This window comes from Balaenoptera physalus, assembly GCF_965194825.1.
Source record: "Balaenoptera physalus genome assembly, chromosome: X".
Taxonomy (NCBI): Eukaryota; Metazoa; Chordata; class Mammalia; order Artiodactyla; family Balaenopteridae; genus Balaenoptera; species Balaenoptera physalus.
The window spans coordinates 43,713,739-43,739,332 of NC_138903.1; the positions used below are offsets into that span (position 1 = coordinate 43,713,739).

The window sequence follows — 25,594 nt, forward strand, 5'->3', positions numbered from 1 at the left end:
ATGACTTTGGACAGGTAAAATAATTTAAAATGGTACTTATAGGATTGTTGCACTGCTTAAACAAGATAATCACTGTAATGCACTTAGCACAGGGCCCAATAAATGGTTCGTTTTACCTTCCACGCATCTCTGGAATCTACTCACTTCTCACCATCTCCTCTGCCACCTCCCCTGGCTAAGGCGACCATCGTTCCTGCCAAATTTAGCATCTCCAGTCTCTTCCTCCTCCCATCTGTTTTCAGCACACCCGTCAGAGCATCTATTTAAAATGCAAAGTTAACTATGTCACTACCCTGCTCAAATCCCTCCCATGGCTCCCCACTGCTTTCAGGAAAAATCCCAGGGGTTGGGGCCTGGCATTCAAGGGTCTGCATCATCTGCCTTCAGGTGGCTTATCCCACCTCCTCCTTCAACAATCTCCCTTCACTCTCTTTACCCTGTCCATGACTTACTTTCGCACAATACACCAGCCCAACCACTCCAAGCCTTTGTTTCCAGACCTAGTGCAATTCTATATTCTGAGTCCTAGTCTCCTATTTTGGCTTCCCTCAAATTTCAGTCCTGGTTCAATTGACACAAATTAGACAAATGAGAAACCCCTGCTCTGAGAGCTGGGAGGAGACCCTAGGTCAGACCCTCCCCAGGGGTGGCCACATCCGGTGTCACTTCTAACACTACCTCCAATTCCTTTGGAGTGGGGATGACTACCACTTTGGACAACCCCCGTCACATGTCTAAGCCAGCTCAATTTGTGCTGAGGGAAACCCAGAACAGTGCCTGGCACAAAATAAATGCCCGATAAACCTTCACTGAATGAATGAGACCCCAACGGTTGGGCAATGACTAAAAGTAGGGCAAGAAACAGAGAGGAGCTCTGGGATCTGGGAGTGGGGTACTGTTAGCTGGTCTCAGGAGAGCCAGGTAAGCCCTGAGTGGGTTGCCCCAGGCTAGGAGCCTCGCCCTTTGCTGTCACCCATGTCTTTTACAAATGAATTTAAATTTCCTTTTTCTCTTTATTTATTTATTTATTTTGGCCACACTGGGAGGCATGCGGGATCTTAGTTCCCCGACCAGGGATCTAACGGTGCCCCCTGCAGTGGATGCATGGAGTCTTAACCAGTGGACCACCAGGGAAGTCCTAGATTTCTTTTTTCACAAGCAGAAGGGGGGAGGTGGGGGTGATCCCAATTTAGCCTCCCTTCCTGATGCTGTCAGAGGACCCCTCTGCCTAAGATACATCACATGCCAGGCTAGTTCTAACCTCCAGGCCTTTCTACTGGCAGGACTCTCCTGGAGGTTTCCTTATCCTTTCCTTTCCATCCATCTGTCCTGCCTCAGTCTGATCTGCCTGACCCCTTGTGGAATCTCTGACTTTCCCCCTCCCCTCATCCGAGCCCTCACACATCCTCACTCTCTCCACTTTCCTCCATCTGTCCAGAAACCTCCCTTCCCCCACCACCTCCACTCTGTCTCCAGCTTTTTTTGGCTGCTGCCTCTTCCGCCTCCCCTCCTCCTCCTTCCTTCCCTGACGCTGAATAATCAGGCCTGGCTGTCCTGGTTTCTGGAAATACCCGCGTGTGGGCAGTGGCTCAGGGCTGAAACAGGGGATGGATAGATGGGGACTGCTGGGCAGCCCCAGGCCTCCAGTGCAAAGACACCAAAATCCAGGGGTGTGGTCCATGCCGGTCTCCTTCTGAGGAAGGGAGGGCAGGAGGTTTATTGAGCAGTGGGGGAAGGATGGGAATTCAGAGGGCATGGACGCAGGCCATCTCGTCTCCCAGGTCCTCCTCATCAAAGCGGGAGAGGATGGACTCCTCGTCACTATAAAGTGAGCTGGTCCCCTGTGCCAGCAGGTCACTGGCGGCACTGTCCATCTCGTCCAGTGTCAGGCGACATGCATCTGCAATCTCCCGCTTGGCCAGGGCCACGAAGCGCGGGTCTCGGGCAAACAGGCCCAGGCCCTCGGAGATGAGCACCTGGGGGCACAGATGGGATCAGTGTTGGCAGAGGGCACAGCATGGAGTCGAAGCAGTGTGCACAGAGGGGTTGGTGTGGATGAGTGATGAACCCATGAAGGCACGCAGGGAAGTCAGTGGGGGACAGTGGGGCACACATCTTGCTGAGCAGAAGTCACAGAGCAAAGGGATAGCTTCATACACAACACAGAGACTGGGGACCCTCCTTCCCAAGCTCCCACCTTCTCCCCTTCTCTCCCATCCCTCCGGCCCCCTCCCCTTCTGGACTCACAGCCTCCACCAGGCTGTCAGCACTGCCCCTTTTGCCATGGCTGGGGTCTGAGTGGGTTCCAGGCACGTGCAGACAGGTGAACGTGCGCAGTGGACCGCTGGATTTGCCGAGGTATCCGTCCCCTGCTGCACCCTCCTCCACCAGTAACAGTGGGGCGTATAGGAGCCGGCCCCGCTGAGGAGGGGTTGCCCAGGAACCCTGGACCAGAATAAACATCAGGGGCATAGTGATTGATGGGTAGGGTATGAGGATCTAGGCATCACTCCTGTGCCTACCTCTTACCCCCAAACACAACTGGAGTCAAACTGAATGGGTATAAATCAGCCTTGGGTTTATTTCAGAGCATAGAAGGCCTGGGTTTAAATCTCAGCTTTGCCACTTACTAGCTGTGTGATCTTGGGTAAGCCTCTCTGGGCCTCAGTTTCCTCATCTGTACACTGGGGCTAGTAACAGTACCCACGTCACAGGCACAGTGAGGACTGTGTGAATTCACACGTGCCCCCTTCTTCAGAAGAGCCCGATTTGTAGTGTATTTGATAAATTCAGCCTAGGCTGCCCCCCACCCCTCCAGGCCTCAGCCCCCCTCCCCCACCTCACCTGTGTCCTGCTGGGCCCTGAGTTGCGCCCACGATGATAGGTGCCTGGGATGGGTAAATCTTCACAACTGCCCTGGCGCCGCAGACACTGGATGGTGAAGGAAGGCTTCCGGCCTGGGGGTGTGGGGGGCACCAGGGGCAAAGAGGAATGTCAGTGCCTCCCCAGCCCTCTGCCCTTATGGCCCATGGGGCCCCCCAGGACCCATGTCCACTCTCACCTGCAGGCGTTGGGGGCAGCAGACGGCGGCGTGGTGCTTGGTGGCCATCCACATATCTCTGGGGTCTGTGAGGTGGCAAAAGGATGGGGCGTGGGGGAGTCCCTGCCTGCTCATCTAGGTAGGAGAGCCTGTTTGGGAGGGAGGGCTGGGGTGAGCTCAGGCCTGGGCATGCGCGATGGGGTGCCATCCCTCTCGCACGTGGCTCATGGGCTCATCCTACGTGTCATGGCCAGAGTGCTGGCTGGGGACTTCCTCTTGTTCATCCTGCTTCTCTTGCCCTTTGGTTGCCTTGGACTGAGAACTTCCTTCTTCCGGAACGGTGAAAATGAGAACCCCAGAGCTTCTCCTGGGGAAAGTGAGGCAAGTTAGGCAGACCAGATCCCCCCAGTGTGGCCCTGGGCCCCTGGTTCCCTCTCATTTCATGCCCTACCTTCTACAGAAACACTAGACTTTTTTTAACTGGGAAAATTCACATAACATAAAATTAACCTGTCATCATTTTAAAGGAGACATGGGCTTTCTTTTAATAGACGTTTGTCTCACTGGAAACACCCTCTGCCCCCTGAAGTACCCCCATAAAGTGGCTAGTCCCTGCCTTCCCTCACAATCCTCCTGCAGACCTTTGCATACCTGTGGGCGTGGGACCCACCCTGGGGCACACTGGACTGTCTGGAGTTGGGAGCACCGGCAGGCAGAGACACAGAAATCACAGAGCTCCGGCGAGATGGGGGCTGGGAGCCCATTGGGGCCTGTGGAAATCACAGGACTGAGCGTTGCATCCAGGTTATAACTAAGTCACTTGGTCAAATAGTGTGTCTCCAATGAGCTCCCCAGGGGCCAAATCTGGGTCTTGCCCTCCAACAGTGGGTGGTAGGTACCACGTAAACATTTGTCTATTGCAGGGGGTCTTCTCTGGGGGGCTTCCTCCCAGGCGCAGTATGGAAATCACTCAGGGGGTTGAAGGAGTATTTTACAATCAAGAGTTCCTGGGGGAGTGAAAGCTTATTGTCCTTACTTTGTACGTTTCCGGGTCCTTCTCGTCTTCCTCCTCCTCTCCCTCCTGCCCCTCTTCCTCCTCCTCCTCATCTGTGTCACAGGTGAGGGCCTGCCGCATCTCAGGACCCAAGTCTTGCAGGCTCCTCAGACCAGCCTGTGGGGGTGGGAAAATAGGGAATCGGGTAGCTCAGGGTCTAAACTTCCCTGTCCCTGAGTAGGAGTGTGGGGTGGGGGAAGGAGCCCCACAGTCACTCCTGACCCTCTGTGGGTCCTGGGGTCTCAGTTTCCTCATCTGTGACATGGGTTCCATGAGATCAAGAAGGCAGTCAGCCTCAATCACAGAGCTCCCACATACCCCCACCCAGCTCAGGCCCTGCTCCCAAGACCTGAAGGGCAGAGGAGGTGCTTGGGGGGGCCTCGGCCCCTAGTAGCCCCTTTTCTTTCCTCCGCCGGAATTTGCGGAAATAGTCCTGGATCAGAAATGTGGCGTAGAATTTGCCCACGGTAACTTCTTCCTCTGGGAGCAAGGGAGAGGAGGCAAGGTCACACAGGAGTCCTCTGCTCCCCAACCCCCACATCAAAGCTTGGACTCTCCCCCTGCAACCCTCCCTCTCCAGCCAGTGATGGTTTGGTGGTGGTGAGCAATCGTTGACATTCAGAGGCAGGCTTAAGGAATTGGGGTGGAGCTAGCTCACCGTCAGCTGGGGGGATGACCTCATCTAGCAGCTTCTGCTTCATCCGCTTCCAGATCTTTTTGATGACAATCCGCAGCTCCTGATTGGCTTGCTCCAGGTTCCCTGCATGGGGAGAGGATGTGGGGCATGAGCCAATAGGAAGAGCCTTTCACAGCCACTCCTTCACTGTTGGAGGGCGCGTCACAAACTTCTACCGCAGCCAAACACCGCCCCCGTTGGACAGGTGGGAAAACAGGCCTGGAGAAGGCAAAGTCACCTATTTTGAGGTTAAGAGCTAAGAGTGGGGCCCATCCCTCAATGAGTTTGCTCCTTGCACCTTCCCCAGGGACCCTCCCCCTCCTGCCCCTCCCCCTTCTCCCCACACACCTTCTGTCTTGATCTTCAGGGATGTCCGAACGAGGGCAAAGAGTGTGGCATTGAATGTCACTGTCCCATCTGAGTTGAGAGGCATGTTCATCGCCACAAGTCTCTGTGCACACCAGGGACATGGAACCCATTTTGGGCAAATGCCAGGGATGCAGGCATGTGATGCCCAAGGGCAGAAACGTTTGAGGATGCCACCAAACACCCCCTCCCCACCCAAGGCAGGGTCCCTGCCCACCCCTGCTGTGTGGTGACAGTCCTCTCAGGGGCAGTGGTGGGCAGGTGCACAGACCTTGCAGGCCACTCGGTGTGGGCACAGCTTCCCGAATCCCAGGGGTGGCTGGATGCGTCTCAGCAGGGCAACCACATCCAGGTGCTTGATGCGGCCTCTGGGGAAGGTGGGGGTGGAAGAGAGGCACTACTGGGTTGGAGATACCCCCTCTGGTCCTTACTCAAGGCCCTACCAGCTCATCACTCCCTCGCCCCACCAACACCCCATAGCCTGCCAGGGAAGAACTGGAGGGCAGTGAGTGAGGGGAGGGGAAAAGGCAGAGGACAGGGGCAGTGGGAACCTTGGGACATCTACTTCCTGGGTAATGGGAGGCATAGGTCAGAGGTTCCAGAGTTGGAAGACTGTGAGGCAGTGCACTGTCCTCTGGTATCCCAGGTATGGGGTCAGAGGGCATACTTGGCCCCAGGGTCATATTCAGACCAGATCCTCTTGAATTCATCGAGGTGATGGGGGCCCAGGATGGACCAATCTCTGGTTAGATAATCAAAGTTGTCCATGATCACAGCCACAAAGAGATTTATGATCTGTGGGCCAGTGAGTAGGAGAGGTTAGGTGCAAGGCAGAGAAGAGTATGGGGGGTTTGGTGGGGGGCGGAGGTAAGCTTCTATGGTCACTGGGTCATGAGTCCCCGGGTTGATCTTGTCGTCAGGCCAGCCCTTTCACCCGCTCTGAAGATCTGGGCTCCCCACCTCATCCCCATCAGGACCAGCCCCTGGGGCAGTAGTGGTGGTTGTGGGGATTGGTCCTTACCAGGAATGCACAGAGCATGAAGAAGCTGATAAAATAGGCTATGGCAAAATTGCTACCACAGCTAAACTCCTCACCAGGGCCGAAGTCAGACTCAGGGTCACACCGGCTCCCAGGAAGGCTGGCAAGCATTATCTCCTGCCATGCCTCACCAGTAGCACACCTGGGGGTCACACAGTGGTGCCATCTTGGTGGGGAGGCTATGAAGTCATGACAAGGGGCACTGTGGGGGCCAGAGGGGTGAGGAGATGACCTATTTCTTAGCAGGGGCTACATCTGGTAAAAACAGCGTTTCAATATTTTAAAAGCTGGTGTGGCCATGTTGATGACAATCATGTTTGCATTTTACAGAGGGGGTGCTGAGGCCTATGAAAGGTATATGTCTTGCAGCCAGAAAAAGGATGGCTGAGGCTAGAATATTCTAAAAGATTCTTTAGAACACAGCCAGAAAAGGTCTCAGGCAATATGGAGCCCCATGCTGCCCTGTTACTTCCATAGCTCAGGCAGTCTGGGGCCCAGAGAGGATGTGTGGGCACCCAAAAGCATGCTGGAGATCAAAGCAGTAGGGGAGAGGGTGTGTGTGTGTCACCTGAACAAAAGCAGCACAGCCTGTGGAAAGGTCTGGAAGTTGTTGTTTCGGTTGATTTGTGTGCCATCCTGAAGAGCCACCTTGCCGAAAATCTGTGGGCATACAGGGGCTGTGTCAGAAGGGTGACTCCGTGCCCCTACAGGTTCCCATCCATTTCACAACACCTAATACTCAAAGGATCCTTACAACCCTGACAAGCAGGCACTGCTGATCCCATTTCACAGATGTATGGACTGACTCAGGGTGGTGCAGCTTGTCTGTCTTTCTACCCCCACTTTGGGCTCATTCCCATCTAACCCCCCTCAACAGAGGAGTGCCTGAGGGATGCTCCCCAGGGTTCCCACTTGCCTGCATCCCAATGACTGCGTAAATGAAGAATATCATTGCGATGAGAAGAGCCACATAGGGCAAGGCCTATGGGGGTGGAGAGGAGGATAGATACTCAGGTCCAGGCAGAGAACTGTAAGCCCCAGAATGCACTCAAGCCGGGGCCTGCTGAGAGATGTGGTCCATCCCCAAAGTGCCCATGACTGCCAGGGTCTCCCGAATATGGACACAGTATTAAATACAATAGAGTAAGGTCAGTGAGGCCAAGACATGTTGGGAATTGAGAGCCCACAAGAGAGAGAAAACTGGACATGGTAAGCTGCACATGGGTATGGCATGCTGGAAGGTGTAGTTCTGGGGGCGGTAAAAGGACAAGCTGAGGGTGTGAAGTGGGGATGAGGGGTGAACAAAGGAGTGGGGGAGTTACCTGAAAGGACTTGATGAATGTCCAGAGTAATGTGCGAATCCCTTCACCCTTACTGAGAAGCTTGACCAGCCGCATGACTCGGAAGAGGCGAAAGAAAGTGATCGAAATGCGGGAACTGTCCTCAGAGCTCTGGGGTTGGGCGTGTGGCGGGTATGCTCAGTCCACATTTGCCCCAGCCACCTCCCTGTCTCATGCTTTGGCCCTCCCAGCCTCCAAATCCCTCAGAACCCAGGCCCCAGGGTGGTCAGGGAGCATTTCTAAGGACTTTCGGGAAGAAAGGAAAGGAGGGTAGGTGAAGAGAGAGGCAGAGAGTCCCTGTTGTGAGGTGGGGGGTCTACCTCGCCAAGGTGGCCACCATTCTGCACGGAGATATTGCCAAAACAGAGGTGATGGAGGAGATGGTGAGATCACAGGGCCAATGAACAAGGAGAGAAATGATGGAGCAGATACGGAGGATAATGGATGGTAGAGTTATTATCCAAGGGATGATAAGGAAGGTTATGTGGTAATGGATCAGGATGGTTGAAGGAAAAGTTGGTAATGAGGGTGAAAGGTAGAGGAGAGGGCACAGGAGATGGTGGAGGAGAGATATTGGAGCCAATGGAGGAAATGATGAAGCCGGTGGTTTCACGGAGATGAGAGAACCGATGGAGGATCCAATGGAGAAGCCAGTGATGGAGATATGGACCCAGCAGCATTGTCAATGGAGGACCATGTAGTACCCAGTGAAAGAGATGATGGAGCCAACCGTGCAGTCAGTGGTGATGACAGAACCGTGAAAGACCCAGTGTCAGAGACGGTGGTGTCGGTGGAGGAAATGGAGCCAATGAAGGAATCAGAGGAGGTGATGAAGTCAAAGCAGGAGTTGGTGGAGATGATGGGGCCAATGGAGGGGGATGTAGAGGCAATGAAGAAAATAATAGAAATAACAGGAGAGTCATTTTAGGAGATGCTGGAGCCAGAGGATAGCTTGCAAATGAATGAGCGGGAGCTGGTAGAAGGGGGCTTTGGCTGAACCCAATAGGGACTCAAGAGGTAGAGCTAGAGGGAGGAGCTCTGAGTCTCCAGGAGTGGGGTGGATGTGAGTGGGAACCACCTCCCCATGTGAAAGAAAGCCCTGGGGTTGAGGTGAGGGAAGGTTGGTAGGGGTTGAGTGGGTTAGTGGAGAGCCAGTCCTCACGTTGACTTCAGTGACGGCAATGTCCACTACGCTGCCCACCACAATAAGAGCATCAAACGTGTTCCAGGCATCGGTAAAGTAATGCTGTAGACAGGAGGAAAGCAGTGCCCTGTCTTCTCAGAGCTAGCAAGTTAGGGTATGGGGCTAGTAGTGGTTGGGGGCATTGGGGAGGCAGGGTCTAGGTTGGATCACATGATAAGGCTGCATCTAGATTCCTCGTCCTCCCTAGTCTCATGACTCCCTGGTTGCTGCCCCCCTGAGAGCTGTGCAGTGAGTTCCACCCTAAGGAATGGGTCTAGGCCTGGGGGGTACCTTGGGTTTGAAGGCGATGATTTTGAGCACCATCTCAACAGTGAAGAGGCCAGTGAAAACCATGTTGAGGATGTCCATGACATAGTTGAAGGGAGCAGTCTGCTCATAGTGCTGGGGGAGAAAATCAGATGTGGGGACATAGCCTGAGGCAGAGATTTCCCCCCTACACCCCTACCAAATATTCTCTGTCTTGGACTGAGGTAAGTCTGGGGATGTGGTAGCACTATGGGTTGGCCAAACCTCTCACACTGTCCACCTCCCATTATGGATATTGGAAAGCCCAGCTCTTGATTTCCTAGCTTTCCTTGCAGCTAGTTCTGACTGAGACAGAAACATAAGCTTGCTGCTGCTTGGGCAGCTTCTGTGAAAAATATTTTTGATTTCCAATAAAAGGTCAAATGAAGAGAGTCCCTTGGTGCAACCTTCCTTCCTATTTCCTGCTTTGAATGTGGTTTTGATGCCTGGAACTGTGGCAGCCATCTTGTGACCATGAAGCAACAGTCATGAGAACGAAAGCCAACTTACTAAGATAGTAGAGCAGAAAGACAGAGCCTGGGTCCCTGATGAGCAATGAGCAAACAGCCTACCTCTGCACTGCTTGCTATGTGAGGTAACTATCATAATTCATTGACTCCAGGATATACATCTTTTCACAGTTTAGAATCTCTGAAATTGGGGTGCATTTCTCAGTCAATGATAACTTACATTTGCCATCTGCCATTTTCCCCACATTCTCACATCTCTGAAATCAGGATACAACTTATGATTATTGGCCTTTGATTTGAAGATATGTGGCACATATCTTTAAAGCTTAAGTCTCTGTCAGTTGGGGGTTTTGTTACTTGTAGCCTAAAGCATTCCTGACAGTTCTCAAGGATTTGTGCAGACAGAATAGGGTCAGGTGTCTGGCGGGATCAGGGTGGGGAGCTCAGACCTGCATGGCTAGAGCAACCGTGTTGAGCAGGATGAGCAGGAACATGAGATACTCGAAGGCAGCAGAGTTCACAGTGGCCCACACCCGATACTGATGCGGGTTCTTGGGGATATAGCGGCGGAGTGGCTGGGCCTTGAGGGCATACTCCACACACTGGCGCTGCATATAGGTGCAAGGCATGAGTGAGCAGTGGGGTCCCGAGGCAAGGAGGTGGTGGGGGGGGGGCGGTTGGTGGATCAGGGGTTGGAGGTCACCTGGTTCTTGTCCAGCTCACAGTCTTGGTACTCCTGCTCGCCCTGGGCACGGAAGGTGATGATGACGAAGCCCACAAAGATGTTCATCATGAAGAATGCAATGATGATGATGTAGACAATGAAGAACACTGAGATCTCCACGTGGTAATTATAGATGGGGCCCTTGTTCTCTGCGTTTGCATCGATGGCCTTGTATAGCAGCCTGGGGAGCCAGTGGAGGCAAGTGAAGGGATATCCCAGACCCCTCAGACCTGTCCCCAGATACCTTAGACACCCCAGAATATCCCCAAATCCCCTGACCTAATTACCTGAGACCTACACACCAGGCCCTCAAAGACTCCCAAAGCCCAGCCCTCCAGAGACCCAGAGATCCCCATCCAACCTTCCTGAGAATCCCCATCCAGGCCCTCCAAGACCCCCAAATCCCTTAGGTTCCCACAGACTCCCAGTTCTCCTCCAGCCATCTGAGGATCCCCATGCAGCTCCCCAGAACTCCCCAACAAGCCCCCAAAGATCTCTAAATCCCCTGTCCCATCAACTTGAATTCTTTGCTCCATCGCCCCCCAACTAGTACTCCCAAAGACTTGTGCAGCTATCTGGAAACCCCTGAATCTCCAGCTCCATCTCCTCCAAGACCTCCACCCAGTCCCCCCAGACCTCTACCTGGTACCCCCCCTAAATCCCACGCAGTCCTCTCTAGACTTCCACCTAGTGCCTCAGAGACCTCTCTACCCAATTCTTGGAGGCCCCCCCTCACCCAGGTCCCCAGAGCACCCCCAGCCAACTTCTGGGAGATCCCCACCTAGTCATCTGATACACCCACCAGTCCCCAGAAAACCCTACCCACTCTCCAGAGACCTTCTTCACATCCCAAGATACCCTTCCACCCATCCCCAGGATATCCAAAGCCAATCCCCTAAAGACTCTTGCCCAGTCCCCTGCCCATCCCTGGGGCCCTGCCCCTCACGCAGGCCAGCCTTCGAAGGTGGAGACAGTGAACAGGGCCATCATGGCTGAAAGGACATTGTCAAAGTTGAAATCACTGTTGACCCAGAGCCGCTCCCGGACCAGGGGCCTTGACACATCTCCATCGGGGTAGACCAGGAAGGAGCCCCTGTGGATGTTGCAGACATGCTGGGTGGGTGAGGAGGGGTAGGGAGCTGTGGAATGGGGACTGGTGTCTCCAGCATGGAGGCAGCAGGGCATAGTGGTGGAGCTGGATAGCCTGGGTTCCAATCCTGCCCTTCCATTTACTGGCTGGGTGACCTTGGGCATTTAACCTCTGTGCTTCAGTTTTCCCCATTTATGACATAAGGATAATGACAGTAGGTATTTCCTGGCTTGTTACAAGGATTAATTTTGTTAATCAATGAGAACAGTGTCTGGCACATTGTTGGGGCCGTATACGTTAGCTATCATCAGCATTATTATCACCATCATTGCCATCCAGGAAAAAGTAATACGAATAATAGCCAACATTTATCAGCACTAAGTATATGCCAGGCACTGTGCTAGGCTTTACATGTACTAACTTTACATTGTAGTACACTCTCTGTGTAGTAACTCATTTGCTCCTCACAACAACCTTGTGAAATCCACACTCTTTTTATCCCCATTTTTCAGTTGAGGAAAATGGGACTCAGCAAGGTTAAGAAATGTATCCAAGTCTCATGAGATCAATTTGAACCAGGAATGTCTAACTTCAGCGAACTATTACCCTCTGTAGGAGTCTCAAGACGGAAGCTGGGGACTTGGTGGTGGGGGTCGGGTGTTTGGGGATTGTTGGGAGTCTGGAGTGGAACGTAGGTAACTCTGGGGAGTGTGGAGAGGGGTTTTGGGCAGTTATTGGGGGGGGCTCTTAAGGACTGGTGATGTCTGAGGGCTTTTGCCATTCTTGGGAGAATTCTCGGGATGTATCTTGGGGCCTTGAGGAATTCTAGGGTCTTGGGGACCTTGATAAAATCTGGGGGGGTTCTCTGCAGTTCTTTGGAGGAACATCTAGGGGTTTTAGAGGCCTGGGTGAGATCTAGGGGCCTCTTTGGACTTTGGGAGGGTCCTGGGCTCCATGGAGGGCAGGGTTTCAGGCACTCACTTGCATTCTTGGGGGGTGTGTTTGGCCTCATCAGTGCAACTGTAGAATTTCCCCTGCAGAGAGGATATTTGTCAAGCAGATTCACCCTTCATCCCCCACCCCCTCCCTGCCTTGACTCATGCCTGGGCCTCCCTCCAGAGTTTCCTCCCACCTTGAAGAGCTGCACGCCAATGCAGGCGAACATGAATTGCAGGAGCGTGGTCACAATCATGATATTCCCGATGGTCCGGATGGCCACGAACACACACTGCACCACGTGCTGCAGACACCCACAAATATGGCTCATGGACACAGCAGGCCACGGTGGCCACAGGGCAAGGACTCCAGGCATGGATGGAGCTCAGGGACTTGGGTCAGGAACATGTGGTCTTGGGTGAAGGATGTGTGGGTACCAACGGGAAATGTGTTTGCCAGACAGGGGTATGTGGCCACATGTCAGGAACTTGGATCACAGAAATGTGGCCTTTGGTAAGGAATGGATGGTCACTTGTAAGGAACATGGATCAGGCCACATGGCCAGTGGTCAGGGCCGTGTGGTTACACATTGCGGCCAGGCCATGTGGTCATGCATCACTGCAAATGGTCAGTCGGATCAGTGATCCTGGCCCCAGGGGCGGGGCAGGGTCTGGGTCCCACGGATTTGGGTGGGATGGGATTACCTTGAGTCCTTTGGCCCTGTTGATGGCTCGGAGGGGCCGTAGTACTCGGAGTACTCGAAGAATCTTCACCACCGAGATGGCACTGGAGCTGAGGAGGGGGCAGTCCTCAGGCCATGGCCCGGGCCTGGTCTTGGCTCTTGGAGGAATGGGGTAGGCAGGTGTCACTCACTGGATGCCAAAGGAGATGAGGGACACGCTGACCACCAGCAGATCCAACAGATTGAACCAGCTACGGCAGAAGGAGCCACGGTGCAGGAAAGCCCCGAACACTGTCATCTGGGGAGTAGGGGGACATCAGGCTAGTTACACCCCAGATCCGGGGATAGAGAGGGGAGTTGGGGATGGAAACAGGAGAGTTGGGCTGCAGGAGTGGGTGGGGAGTAGGTTGAGGTAACTGGGGGTATGATGGGGGGTCCATTAGTCACCTTTAGTAGAATCTCCACAGTGAAAATGGAGGTGAAGGCATAATCGAAGTACCCCAGAATCTGGGGGGCAAGAAAGAGGGGGAGCCACCAAGTCATGGCTGAGGGGGATCTTAGCTGTGTGTATCTCTCAGTAAGTTTTGCTGTCCCTCCCTCCCTCTCTCCTCCCCTCCCTCTCTCTCTCTCTCTCCCATCGTCATCATCATCAAGGACTTTTCTACGAGGCAAAAGCCTTGGCCACCAGAAAGACAAGGGTTCAGATTTGGGCTCCTCTGCCTCTACTCAGCTACATGGGCGCCCTTGGTCTCCTCAACCTCTGAGCACAGCTTCCTCCTCTGCCAAACACTGATCACCTCCCCGGTGCTTCCCCAAGTGTGTTGCACTCATAATAAAGCCTGGCACTGCTGCAGCTGCCATTATTGCTCCTCTCTCTCTGCCCAACTAGGGGTCTTCTCCCTGCCTCCACCCTGGCCCCAGCTTGTGCCCAGTAGAACACCCTTGGGAGTGTCCCCTGAGCCCCCAGCCCAAGGCTCACGTGGTTGCGGAAGGAGTGGGCTCGGATGGGGTCCTCAGCTGCCAGGGACACACTGCTGAGGATGATGAACACCAGGATAAGATTGGTGAAGACGTGATGGTGGATGAAGGTGTGGCAGGCCTTCCTCAGCCTGGGGAGTGGGGAATGGTCCATGGTCAGAACACAGGACCGCAGAGTTGATTGGGGGAGCCCGAGAGATACAGCATGGGCCCTGTTGCATAAGGCCGTGCACCCCACCCGAGCCTTGGCTGCTCCCTGGTCCTCCCCCTGCCCCAGCCCCTCAAGCCCCAACGCCCTGCACATTCGCAGCACTCACGGGTTGGTTTGGCTGAGGCAGAAGAAGGCGCTGCCCTCAGGGATGGGTACCACCTTCTCCTTGGGTACAACTTCCTGCAGGAGTTCCACATGCCCTGCACCCCCTTCCTCCTCCTCCTCTTCCTCCTCCTCCTCCTCCTCTTCCTCCATGCCTGGCAGCAGAAGAAGATCAAAGGAGAGAGAATTAATTGAGAAAATGTATGTAAAGCACCTAGAACAGTGCTTGTCATGTCGTAAATTCTCATCTCCCTGCTAGAATGTCAGCTCCTCAGAGAAGGGATTTCAGACTGTTTTGTTCACTGTTGTGTCCTCAGCACTTAGAACAGTGCATGGGACACAGGAGGGGCTCAGTAAATGTGTGTTGAACGCACATTGCCATCTTCAGCCATATACATACTATTTTATAATAAAGGCCCTGAGAAGTTCTGCAGTAAAACAAAATGTCTGTTTCTCTTCTTTAATCTCAGCGTCTCAAATGTTCCTGGCCACACACCAAGCCCATTATTTTAAAGATGATGTTGGAGAAGGCTGCTCTCCAGAGAGGAGGGTCTCAGGGGTCACGAGCTCTGCCTGGGTGCTGTCCCCAAGGTCCCATACCTCTTCCACCCGGCCTTGCCCACTTGCCTGCTCCTTCATTTTTTGCACCTTCCTCTTCCTCATTCTCCCCACCAGGCACCTGGGGACAGGAAGATGGGGGTCATCGATGATGGGGTAGACACCAGGGGATGGACACAGGGGAGGCTTGGGAGGGACACAGTAAAGAAGGAATGAATAGGCAGAAGATGCGGGATAAAGACACATACGCATAGACAGATACTGGTGGTAGTGGGAGGTGTAGACAGAGCCCAGGCCTCTAACTCACCAGTGCTCCATTCTCCTGTGGAGTTTCCTCAGTGTTCTTCTCCCTGTGCGAGGAAATTGGGGAGGAGGCGACTGTTAAGGATCGAAGCAGATAGGCAAGGCCAAGGGAGGGGGTCATTGCAGTCAGAACAGACCTTTCTCAGGTCCCATACAACCTCCCTGCTTCCTCCCTCATCCCCTTAGTCTACTCTCACAGCAGCAGGAGGGATGCTGTTAAATTCTGTCTGATACATTCCTCTTCTGCTCACACCCCTCCCATGGCTCCCCACCACTCAGAGCAAAACCCAAAGTTCTCACCATGGCCCAGAATGCCCTTCATCTGGCTTTTCTATTCCCCCCATTTGAGCTCACCTCCTACCACTCTCCTTGTTCCCAGACCAGGTATCGAACGCGGGGCCCCGGGTGAAAGCAGTGAAAGAGCCGAGTCCTAACCACTGGACTGCCAGGGAATTCCCTCCATGGTGTCTTTTGAATGTGCTAAGAATATTATCACCTCAAGACCTTTGCACTTGCTGTCCCCTTGCCTTGAACACTCTTTCCCCAGATATTTGCATGGCTCACTCCCCCACTTCATTCAGGCCTCTCTTTAACTGTCACCTTCTCATAGAGGCCTTCCTTGATTACCCTAACCAAAATAGCAATCTTCATTTCTCTCTATTCTCTTATTCTGCTTTCCTTTTCTTCATTACATATTATTAACATATATTTAATTAAATTGTATTGGTATATATTCATTTGTTTGTTTTGCTTGCCTTCCCCAACTAGAATGTCAGCTCCATGAAAGCAAGGACTCTGTCTTCTTTAACCCCTGCTGTCTCTTTAGCATCTAGAACAGGGCCTGGTAAAAAGTAGGTGCTCAATAAATGCATGTTCAGTGAATGAGGACTGGAAGGTTGGATCTGCAGATGGGGATTGCCAGGGTGACCAAGGCATCTCTGGTGGTGTGGGATGTGTGTGGGAGGGTCCCAGTCAGGGCTCCCAGGGAGAGACTGTCTTGGAGGCAGAGCCAGACCTCACCTGCCCTTGCCCTTGTCAGTGCCTGCATCTCCACTGGCCAGGTTGTCCACAGCAATGGCAAGAAACACGTTCAACAGGATGTCTGGGGTGAGCTCAGGCTACAAGGATGGAGAAGCAGCCTGCCTATGGAGTGCCCATGTCCCCATTATCCTCCCCCAACCCTGCCACGATCCAGCCTCCCAAGGCTCTGAGGATACAGTTGCCGCAGATGAAGAGGATGATGAAGTACACGCATACCAGCATCCCTGGGAAGAAGGGGCCGCCATAGGCCATGATACCATCATACATGACCACATTCCAGTCCTCACCTGTCAGGATCTGGGAGTGGGAGGTCACCGTGAAGCTCTTGGGACCCTCTCCCCAACCTTGGGTCCCCCCGCCTCGCCCACCCATCCCATGATCTCCAGGTCCCACCTGAAAGACAGTGAGGAGGGCCTGGGGGAAGGTGTCAAAGGTGCTTCGCTTGGTGTGTGTCTGGTCAAAGTTGAACTTGCCCCCAAACAGCTGCATGCCAAGCAGGGAGAAGATGATGATAAAGAGGAAGAGGAGAAGCAGCAAGGATGCAATGGATTTCATTGAATTGAGCAGGGACGCCACTAAATTGCTCAGAGATGCCCAGTGCCTGCAGCAGAGATGGAGGGGGAAGGGTTGACACATCCAGTGGTGAGTCAGGAGCCGGGGCAGGGCTCCAGCTTGGGATGCACTGGGGCAGACTGGGTTAAGATGAGCTTTTGTGTCATTGTTGGAAGTGATTTTGGAGTTGGGGTGAGGTGAGAATAAGAAGTAAGGAGAAGGTTGTATTCAGGGTTGGGGTTGGCATTAGGGGAGATGAGGTTAGTATGGAGGGTATATGGAAGTTGGTGAAGCTAAAATTGGGTTTCAGGTTGGGCCTGGGGTTAGGGATTGTAGCTGGGGATGGGGTTGGGGAATATTTGGAGTTGTAGATGACTGAGTCGGGGATAAGTCTGTGGCTGAGGGTTGGGATAGAGGAGAGGATGGATGGGGATGATATTGGGGCTGGGACTGGGGATGGGTTTGCATTTGGAGATAGGCTGATGGTTATGAATTTGGGCTGTGGGGGTTGTGGCTAGTGATGGGGATGAGGCTGGGAGCTAGGAATGAGGCTGGAGGTGGGCTTGGGCTTGGGTTATGGGGCTGTAAATGAGCTTGTGGATGATGAGTGGTTGGTGGTTGGGGTTAGAGATGGTGTTATGGTTGGGGGTGGGGTACGGGGTTTGGGTTGGGGATGAGTATGGAGTTGAGTTTGGAGATGGGGTTGGGAATAATGTTCTAGCTGAAGTTGAGGCTGAGGAAGGGGATGGAAATGGAGTAGACACCCTCCCCAGCGGACTTTAATCTCCAGGAAGGCAGGAACTTGTGTCTGCTTTGATTCCTGGTGTTTCCCTAGGGCCTGGAATGGCGCCTTATATGCAGTAGGCACTCAATGGATATTTGATAAATGAATGGTGATGCGGATATAGTCATCATTGGAGCTGGGGTGGTGGCTGTTGGGGCTGTGTTTGGGGCCCCCATCCTCTCCCCCGACACACACACACACACACACCTGGTGACCTTAAAGATCCTGAGGAGGCGCACACAGCGGAGCACCGAGATGCCCAGGGGCTGCATGGCGCCCACCTCCACCAGGGTGGTCTCCAGGATGCCCCCACAGACCACGAAGCAGTCAAAGCGGTTGAAGAAGGAGGAGACGTAGACAGAGGGCCCCAGACCATATAACTTGAGAAGCATTTCCACCGTGAACAGACAGAGCAACACTTTGTTGGCATACTCTGTGGGGAGAGGGGCAGGGGTGACTGGGCTAGTCAGTTTTTGTGGTGACATGTGTGGAGGTAGGGGCCATGGGGCGATCTGGGGTAGTTGGTATCCGTCCAGGCACAGGCCGGTGGCGTGGTTAGGACTAGGGATCGGGTGATTTTGTAGGTCACAGTGGGCAAGGTTCTGAGGGGCTTGGAGCTGGGGCAAGGGGCAGAGCTGGGGTGTGGGCCTCGGTCAGCCTCTATGAATACAGAAAAACTCCAATTCAAGGGTAGAGTTAGAATCTGGGGTTTAGTTGGGACTGGGGCTGGTTTGAGGGTTGGGATTAGAAGTGTACTCAGTATTCAGGTTGGGGGCTGAGATTAAGATGAATAATAGTAAGAGCTAACACTTGTAAAGTGTTAGCTTTATGTGGGCCAGGCAATGTTCTAAGCATTTTTCACTTTAACTCATTTAATCCTCCCCACCACCCCCTGAAGTGGATACTACTACTATTCCCATTTTGTAGATGGGGAAATTGAGGCACAGAGGGCTTAACTTGTCCAGACAGTGCGGTGTTAAGAGCCTGGACTTTGGAGCCAGGCTGCCTGGGTTTGCCACTCACTAGCTGAGTCCTGGGATTAGTCACTTACTGCACCTTAGTACTTAATTCACCTAAAGTTGCAGTGAAGAGAAATTGAGTGAGTACAGGTAAAGTGCTGAGAACAGAGCTTGACACACACAGCAAGTGCTATACAAGTGTAAGCTACAAGGTAGGATGGAACAGGCTAAAGTTTCTGCATTTACTTGGGTAGGAGGGCACTATCTGGGGGTGTGGGGCACCCGAGAGATCCTGGATTGGAGCTTCTGGGGTGGAAGGAATTGGGGGCTGGGGGAGAGGGCTGGCAGGCTGGGGGGTGCACCCTGGATCTGGGTGAGCCAGATGGGCTGCCCGTAGTGCTCCGAGGCGATGGTCAGCGTGTTGAGGAAGACGAGCAGCAGCACGGCCCAGTAGCAGGCATTGGACTTCACAGCCCGCCGGCAGCGCGCCCGAAGGCCCCGGTTGGCTCGGCGGAGGCAGCGGCTGTGGGGATGGGGAACCCACCGGATGAGATCACCTACCTAAGCCTGCCCTGGGGGGCTCAGGTGGGGGAGTCCAGCGGTCATGGGGGGCTTGGAGGGCTTGGAGGTGGGGCTCACAAAGTCATGGGGTCCAGCTGTCACACAACTTTTGCAACTCACCAGACACTGGTTTTCATGATCTTGTTTCTGGAAAAGAGGGGGATGGGAGGTAGGCATCGTCAGGGGCTGAGCGGCAGTCAGCGGCGAGGGCTGGAGGTCAGGGGCTGAGGTCAAGGTTGGAAGCTAAAGTAAGGATTGGGGTCAGGGTCTGTTCTGGGTTCTGGCTGGGTCAGGGGTCAAGGGCTGGGGGCCCTCACAGGCAGCGTGTACAGCTGGCCAGAGCCCCCTCTTCCTCTTCCTCATCGCCTGGGGTCTCTGCCATCGAACCGGTGTCACTGGCTGGGAGGCTGGCTGTGGGCAGGGTGGAAGAAGCGGTCGGCACATGAAGATCCCAGGGCTCTGCCTTTGGCTTTCTCCTCTGCCTACCCATCCCTCCCCCTTGTCAACCTTGCTGGACCCCCACCGTGGCTACTGGTGGAGTGCGTGGAGTGGGTGGAGTGACTGAACCAGTGCAGACGTCCTCGTCTCCTATTGGTCAGCTCTGCCAGTTGTGGCCCTGTGGGGACATGGAGGACAGTGGTGGATCACGGCCTGGGGCGGGGTTAGGGCCCCACGTGTGTGTGTGTGTGTGTGTGTGTGTGTGTGTGTGTGTGTGTGTGTGTGTGTTCTGGGTGCAGTCTGGGAAGGGTATCTGAGTCCGGGTTCTGTGTCCTAACCGGAGGCTGGGCCTAGAGGTTTTTTTTGTTTTTGTTTTTGTTTTTTTTGGCCGCGCAGCATGGCATGTGGGATCTTAGTTCCCCGACCAGGGATCGAACCCGTGCTCCCTGCAGTGGAAGCGCGGAGTCTTAACCACTGGACCTCCAGGGAAGACCCAGGGGCCTAGAGTTGCTGCGGGCTGGGGCTGGATCTCAGGAGGGCAGCCCACATCTGAGGCATGTGTGGAGCAGGGAGTGGGCCAGGTTGGGATTGCCTACGGTGGCTGGCCTGGCCCTCTTGAGCCACAGAACCAAAGTTGCCATCAGCTGAGGGGTCCTCCATGTCCAGCTCCTCCGCCTGTGTGATCCAGTCCAGGTAGCCCCGCAGGTCCTCCTCCAGCTGCTGCTTCTCTCGAAGCTTCTGGAAGTCCCCTCGCGCTTTTGCCTTCTCCCTCTCCTTAGAGAACTCTCTGAGGGAGGAGAATAGAGGGTTAGGTGGGGGAACAACCCTGGCCCCCTTGCCATCACCTCCCAGCCACACTGACCTCCTTGCTGTTCTTTGAATATGCTAAGCACGTTTTAGCTTTGGAGCCTTTGCACTGGCTGTTCCCTTTGCTTGGAACACTCTTTCCTCAGATACCCACATGGCTCAATCTCTTTCACACTTTTACTCAGATAATGCCATCTCAAGGAGGCCTGTCCTGATTGGCCTTATTTGTAACTACAAGATCTCAGCATTCCTATCTTAACTCTTCCTTTCTTTCCATAGCACATATTCCATATAAGACACTACACATATGTGTGTGTATGTATGTACACACACACATTTATTGTGTATGTTGCTATTGTCTGTCTCTCCCCACCAGAATGTAATATCCAGGAAGGCAGAGATTTTTGTCTCTTGTTCCATTCCTAAAACAGTGCCTCACACACAGGAGATGCTCAATGTTGATTGAATGAATGAAGGGGTATTTTAAATGGGTTTTGAAGGATGCCTAGCAGTTTGCCAGGAACAAAGTAAAGGGACAGGGGCTGAGGGGCAGGAAGGAAGGCCTGGGTAGGTGTCTAGGTTCCTCACCCACTCAGGACACCAAGTACAAGGTTGAGGACGAAGAAGGATCCAAAGATGACAAGACTCACGAAATACACCCAGGGCAGCTCATACCCCATGGCATCCTGCATCTAGGGAGAGAGAGGGGGCATGCATCCCTCAGGGTGTGCGGACACTCCCGCCCGAGCTCGGTGAGGAGAGGCAGGTGCAGCTTCTGCACTGTGTGCCCGCCGTCCACCTCACCCAGTAGAGCACGTCAGTCCAGCCTTCCATGGTGATGCACTGGAAGACTGTCAGCATGGCAAAGAAGAAATTGTCGAAGTTGGTGATGCCTCCGTTGGGACCTGCCCAGCGTCCGCGGCACTCGGTCTGGTTCAGCGTACAAGCACGCCCCGATCCCGATGACGCGCAGGGCGATGGGTCCTCCTCCGCCTCTACGTCTGTGGGAAGACTGGAGCTCTGGAACCCGAAGCACGCCCACCCACAGTCGTTGCCACCTTGGAGGCCCGCCTACCTGGGAAGCTCACCTCAGGGTTCTAGATTTTTCTAAATCAAAGACAACCCTTAGCCTCTGACTGTGCTGGGTCAGGATTCTGAACCCCTGGGAAGCTGTGAAGCCCAACCACAGGGATCTGAGGAGTGGGACTGTAAACCTTGGGGCAGAATCTTGTGAATAACAGTGAGGCGTGAGCCTAGGAGCAGTCTTGTGTATTTGGGAGGGTCTCTTGAAAGAAGGGTGGGGCCAAGACTTGGGTTTGGGTGTGGATGAAAAAGACCTGACTATTTGGGACCAGTTCTGGAGAATGGAGTCTTCAGTGTGGGATAGGGCCTTAACCTGTGAGTGGAAACTTGTGATAGGGCGGAGCAATTAGCTAGGGGGGTGGTTGTAGTCTGGAATTGAGGGCGGAGTCTTGAATATGGGGGGGCGGGGTAAGACTTGTTTATTTGGGGGCGGAGCCTGAACTTGGGGGCGGAGTGTTGTGAATTTGAGTGTGTCCCCTTGAGAACAGGGTGGGGCTTAGGAGCCAATGGAAGGGGCGTATCCTGTCCCGGGGGCTGGGGTGGGCTTGCTGACCAGATCCCAGGAAGTAGCACGTTTTGTGCATGCGTCCGAGGAACAGCTCGAGCCCGATGATGGCGTAAATGATGATGACAAAGAGCACGAGAAGTGCAATATGCAGCAGCGGCACCAGCGCCTTCATGATGGAATTGAGCACTATGTGCAGGCCTGTGGGGAGCGAGGGGTGGGCAACGTAGGGGCGGGGTCAGCTCAGCGCCCCTCCCGCTCTCCCCTCCACTACCTCCAAGCCCGGGGGACGAGCCACTCACTCGGGACCCCGGACACCAGCCTCAGTGGCCTCAGCACCCGAAACGCCCGCAACGCCTTCACATCGAAGCCACCCGGCTTCCCTCCGGTATGCGGGGCATCCCCCGGGCGTCCGGGCCCCTGCTCCAGCAGCACGCTGAACAGCCTGATGGGGGAGCACAGGACAAGGAGGCGGGGGTCAGGGGTTGGGACCCCCCCCTTCCCCCCTCCCTTTTCCTCGGAAAAGTACAAGTCCCTCTAACTGGAAATGCAAATAGGTTTAAAATATGTTAATATTCCTGATTCTGGCTGCCGAATGGAGGCAGTCTGAAGCAGTCGCTTCCCCGAGCCCCGAATTTAGCGGGCCTGAGGTGGGAAGTTGAGCTAGGGTTGGGGGTATCCCTTGCAGAGGCGCACCCGACCACGACGATGATGAAGTCGAGCAGGTTCCAGCCATTGCGGATGTAGGCGCTGGGGTGGAGCACCAGCCCGTAGGCCACGATCTTGAGCACGGTCTCCACAGTGAAAATCACCAAGAATACGTACTCCACCTGCTCCTGGGGGCGGAGCCGGGGGTGGGGGGCGGGAGATCGGGAAGTTATTTGGGAGTGGGGTTTGTTTGACAGGGGGTAGGGGAAGAGGAGCTTAGCGGGGACCGAAGGGGGGGCGGCTGGGCAGGAGAGGGTCATCTGGGTCAGAGAGGGGCGGGGCCTGGCTGGAAGGCTTGAGGTGTGGCTCTACTGGGGCTGTATCTAGCTGGAGGCGGGGCGGGGCGGGGCGGGGCTAGCCTCACCAGGTTGTGGTTGGCAGTGTTGGAGTCATCCTCTGGGAAGGGGATGTAGACCCCAAGGGCCACGCAGTTGGCAAAGATGGTCAGCAGGATGAGGATGTCGAAGGGCCTCAGGTGAACACAGTTAAGGACCCAGGCAGAGTGGTCTCAGAGCCCCACATTCCCTTGGGGCCCTCTCCACCCAATGCTGACCCTTGACCCTAAGGTGACCAGCTCTGACATTCCCAGCCCCTGCCTTGACCAAAGCCTTGACTCTGACCCCCCTGGAAACCTTACCCATCCTCAACTCTTGCTGAGATTTAGTCTTTGACTCTTGACCCCCCTGGTGACCTTCACCTTTCTCAACTCCCCCTTGAATCCAGTTCTTGATCCTTGATCCCTGCTGACCTCAGCCCTCTTCCATTCCAGCCCTGGCTTAATCCTTGACTCTTGGTACCCTGGTGACCTTCACCCCTGAGCCCTGCCCCTGGCCTTCCAGGATGCTTCCATTCCACAATGCTGATGCAGGACCGCCGCAGGGGGTTTGCCAGGGTGAGGCAGAAGAGTGCCCGGGGTGAGCGCTGGGCACTGGCCACTGCCACTGTCTTGTGCTTACTGTGCTGAGTCCTTCGCTTAGGGGTCCCCAGGCTGGATGCCCCGCCGATTTCACCACCTGATGCTGGGGGCCCAGGGCACAGCCCCCATTCGGGCCCAGGGCCTGTCCCATTGGCTGGACTGGGCTCTGGGGTGGTGTCTGTGTGGAGAAACCGAGTTGGGGGGGGAACAGGGTATTGGGGCAGTCATGGCTGCCTCCTACATGATCCTATCCCTCTGTCTGAGGGAAGGAGAGAAGAGCATGTAAAATTAGGGAAAGTTGAGGGTACCTGAGTTAAAGATTGGGGGATAAGAGTTGGGATTGGAGTTGATTGACGATAGAGTGAGAGTTTATAGGGGAGTGAAGGTGAGATTATGTTTCTAATTGAAGTAGGGTTTGGTGTTAGATTTGGGGGGGTAGAGCTTAAATTAGCATGGGGTAGGATTAAGTTTATAGCTGGAAGCAAATTTAGGATTAAATTTGAGTGGTAGATTTTGGGTTGGGTTTAAATACCGGTGGGAGTAAAGTGTTCTTGAGATATGATTTAGGGTTAGGACTGGATATTTGAATGAGCTGGAATTTGAATTAGGATCAAGGTTAGGTTTTAACGAGTTTGGGTGGGATCTGAGTTTTGCACTGGGGTTTTCAGCTAAAACCATTCCCAAGTCCCTTGGCCTTGTTTCAGCCTCCAAGGGGCAGTGGGTTGGCCTGGTTAAGATACCCAGCTTTGGAGGAAACAAGCTATCTGAGTTTAAATCCTGACTCTACCACTTGGTAGCTGTGTGTGGCCTTGAGCAAATTATGTAACCTCTCTGAGCCTCAATTTCCTTATCTGTATAATGAGATGACAGTAAGAGTACCTACAATATAGGGTTGCTGTGAGGATTAAATGAGTTCAGCATTCAGAAGAATGTCTGGCACATAGTATTATTCCCATTTTGCAGGTGGAGAAATTGATGCAAAAAGAGAGGTTAAGTGATTTGATGAAGTAGCTGAATTGGGAGCCAAATCCAGGCAGTCTCTGACTCTAAGCCTTCACAACTTACTACCACCATCAAGTGTGTATTCTCTCTCTCTCTCTCTGGTCCTTAAAAATGGGTCTGCACTCTTTCTGGAAAGTCAGAGACCCACTCACTAACAGTGCTTATATCCAGGGGTTGGGGTTGAGTTTCGGTAACTTTAGAGCTTATGGTAAGGTCTGTATCCACGTTGGGGTTTGGACTCTAAAGGGGGTTTGCCCTCTGGTTGGTAAAGTTTGTGTTAGGATTAAGCTTGGGGCTGGCACTGGAGTTGAAGTTGGAGTGGGAGCTAGGATAGAGATCAGGGCCAGGATTGGGGTTGGGTTTCAGTTGGGATCTAAGGCTGTGTTTGGGGCTGGCTGGGATGGGAACAGGGTGATGTGATTCTGGTCTCCTAAAGGCTCTCCAGGGGTGGGGTCCTGGTGGGCAGTGGGTGGGTCAGAGGGGCTGAGGATGGAGCAGAGCCCAGGCTTGCTCCAAGGGTCTGCAGGGGTGGAAGCCTGTTCTCACCTTTCCCGCCTTCAGATGCCGCCATCCTCCTTTCGAGGTTGAAGAGCCATCTGCACACAGCTCCCCTCTCTTCCCCCAGCTTTGGAGGGATTAAGGTCACAGGGCGGGGCCATAACAGGGTCGGATGGGAAGGTGAGGAGGGGTGGAGATGGGACACTTGTGGGCCAGAGCCTGGCAACAGAAAAGGCACTGATTTAAAAAAAATATTTTTACAAAATATATACCAGCACCAGAGTCAGAAACTAAAATAAGAAAAATGATAATTGTTTCCCAACAGTACCTGAAATTCGAAGTATGTAGGAATAGACCTAACATAACATATGTGCAAGATCTCCATGGAAAAAAATTATCAAATATTATCAAGTGATTAAAGGGGACCTAAATAAATGGAGAGATACATTAAATTTACTAATTGAAGTAGTCAATATTGTGAAGATGTCAGTTCTTCCCGAAGTGATCCAGAGATTCAATGCAGTCCCAAACAAAGATCTCAAAAGGGACTTCCCTGGTGGCGCAGTGGTTAAGAATCCGCCCGCCAATGCAGGGGACACGAGCCCTGGTCCGGGAAGATTCCACACGCCGCGGAGCAACTAAGCTCGTGTGCCACAACTACTGAGCCTGCGCTCTAGAGCCC

At 53.8% G+C, this 25,594-nt stretch overlaps 1 protein-coding gene across 1 annotated transcript; it reads right to left on the bottom strand.

Annotated features, from left to right (window-relative positions):
• Positions 1-1,671: 1,671 nt before the first annotated feature.
• CACNA1F (calcium voltage-gated channel subunit alpha1 F) lies at positions 1,672-25,570 on the bottom strand. Its single transcript, XM_082446778.1, has 45 exons — positions 24,906-25,570; positions 22,861-22,966; positions 22,485-22,624; positions 22,091-22,233; positions 21,837-21,989; positions 21,005-21,201; positions 20,789-20,892; positions 19,990-20,180; positions 19,479-19,571; positions 19,273-19,366; positions 19,076-19,102; positions 18,757-18,917; positions 17,643-17,868; positions 16,276-16,700; positions 16,079-16,160; positions 14,798-14,876; positions 14,202-14,449; positions 13,886-14,015; positions 13,354-13,413; positions 13,098-13,204; positions 12,929-13,016; positions 12,421-12,528; positions 12,270-12,322; positions 11,145-11,291; positions 10,178-10,379; positions 9,924-10,082; positions 8,990-9,100; positions 8,678-8,761; positions 7,836-7,856; positions 7,498-7,626; positions 7,092-7,157; positions 6,744-6,835; positions 6,158-6,317; positions 5,804-5,931; positions 5,408-5,504; positions 5,119-5,221; positions 4,753-4,854; positions 4,444-4,574; positions 4,077-4,211; positions 3,692-3,810; positions 3,282-3,407; positions 3,062-3,189; positions 2,845-2,957; positions 2,248-2,445; positions 1,672-1,976 (listed from the first exon to the last, which is right to left on the bottom strand). Exons 1-45 carry the CDS (start codon positions 24,983-24,985, stop codon positions 1,746-1,748), a joined length of 5,877 nt encoding a protein of 1,958 aa, XP_082302904.1. The 5' UTR covers positions 24,986-25,570; the 3' UTR covers positions 1,672-1,745.
• Between the last annotated feature and the right edge of the window lie 24 nt (positions 25,571-25,594).

Excerpts from the sequence above, each read along its gene's own strand:
- CACNA1F (XM_082446778.1), bottom strand. The coding sequence starts at position 24,985 with ATGGCGGCATCTGAAGGCGGGAAAGGTGAGAACAGGCTTCCACCCCTG. Across the intron at positions 22,967-24,905 it reads GCAAGCCTGGGCTCTGCTCC|GCCCTTCGACATCCTCATCC; the intron begins ATCCTCAGCCCC and ends TGTTCACCTGAG. Across the intron at positions 4,855-5,118 it reads CCTGAAGATCAAGACAGAAG|GGAACCTGGAGCAAGCCAAT; the intron begins GTGTGTGGGGAG and ends CTCCCCATGCAG.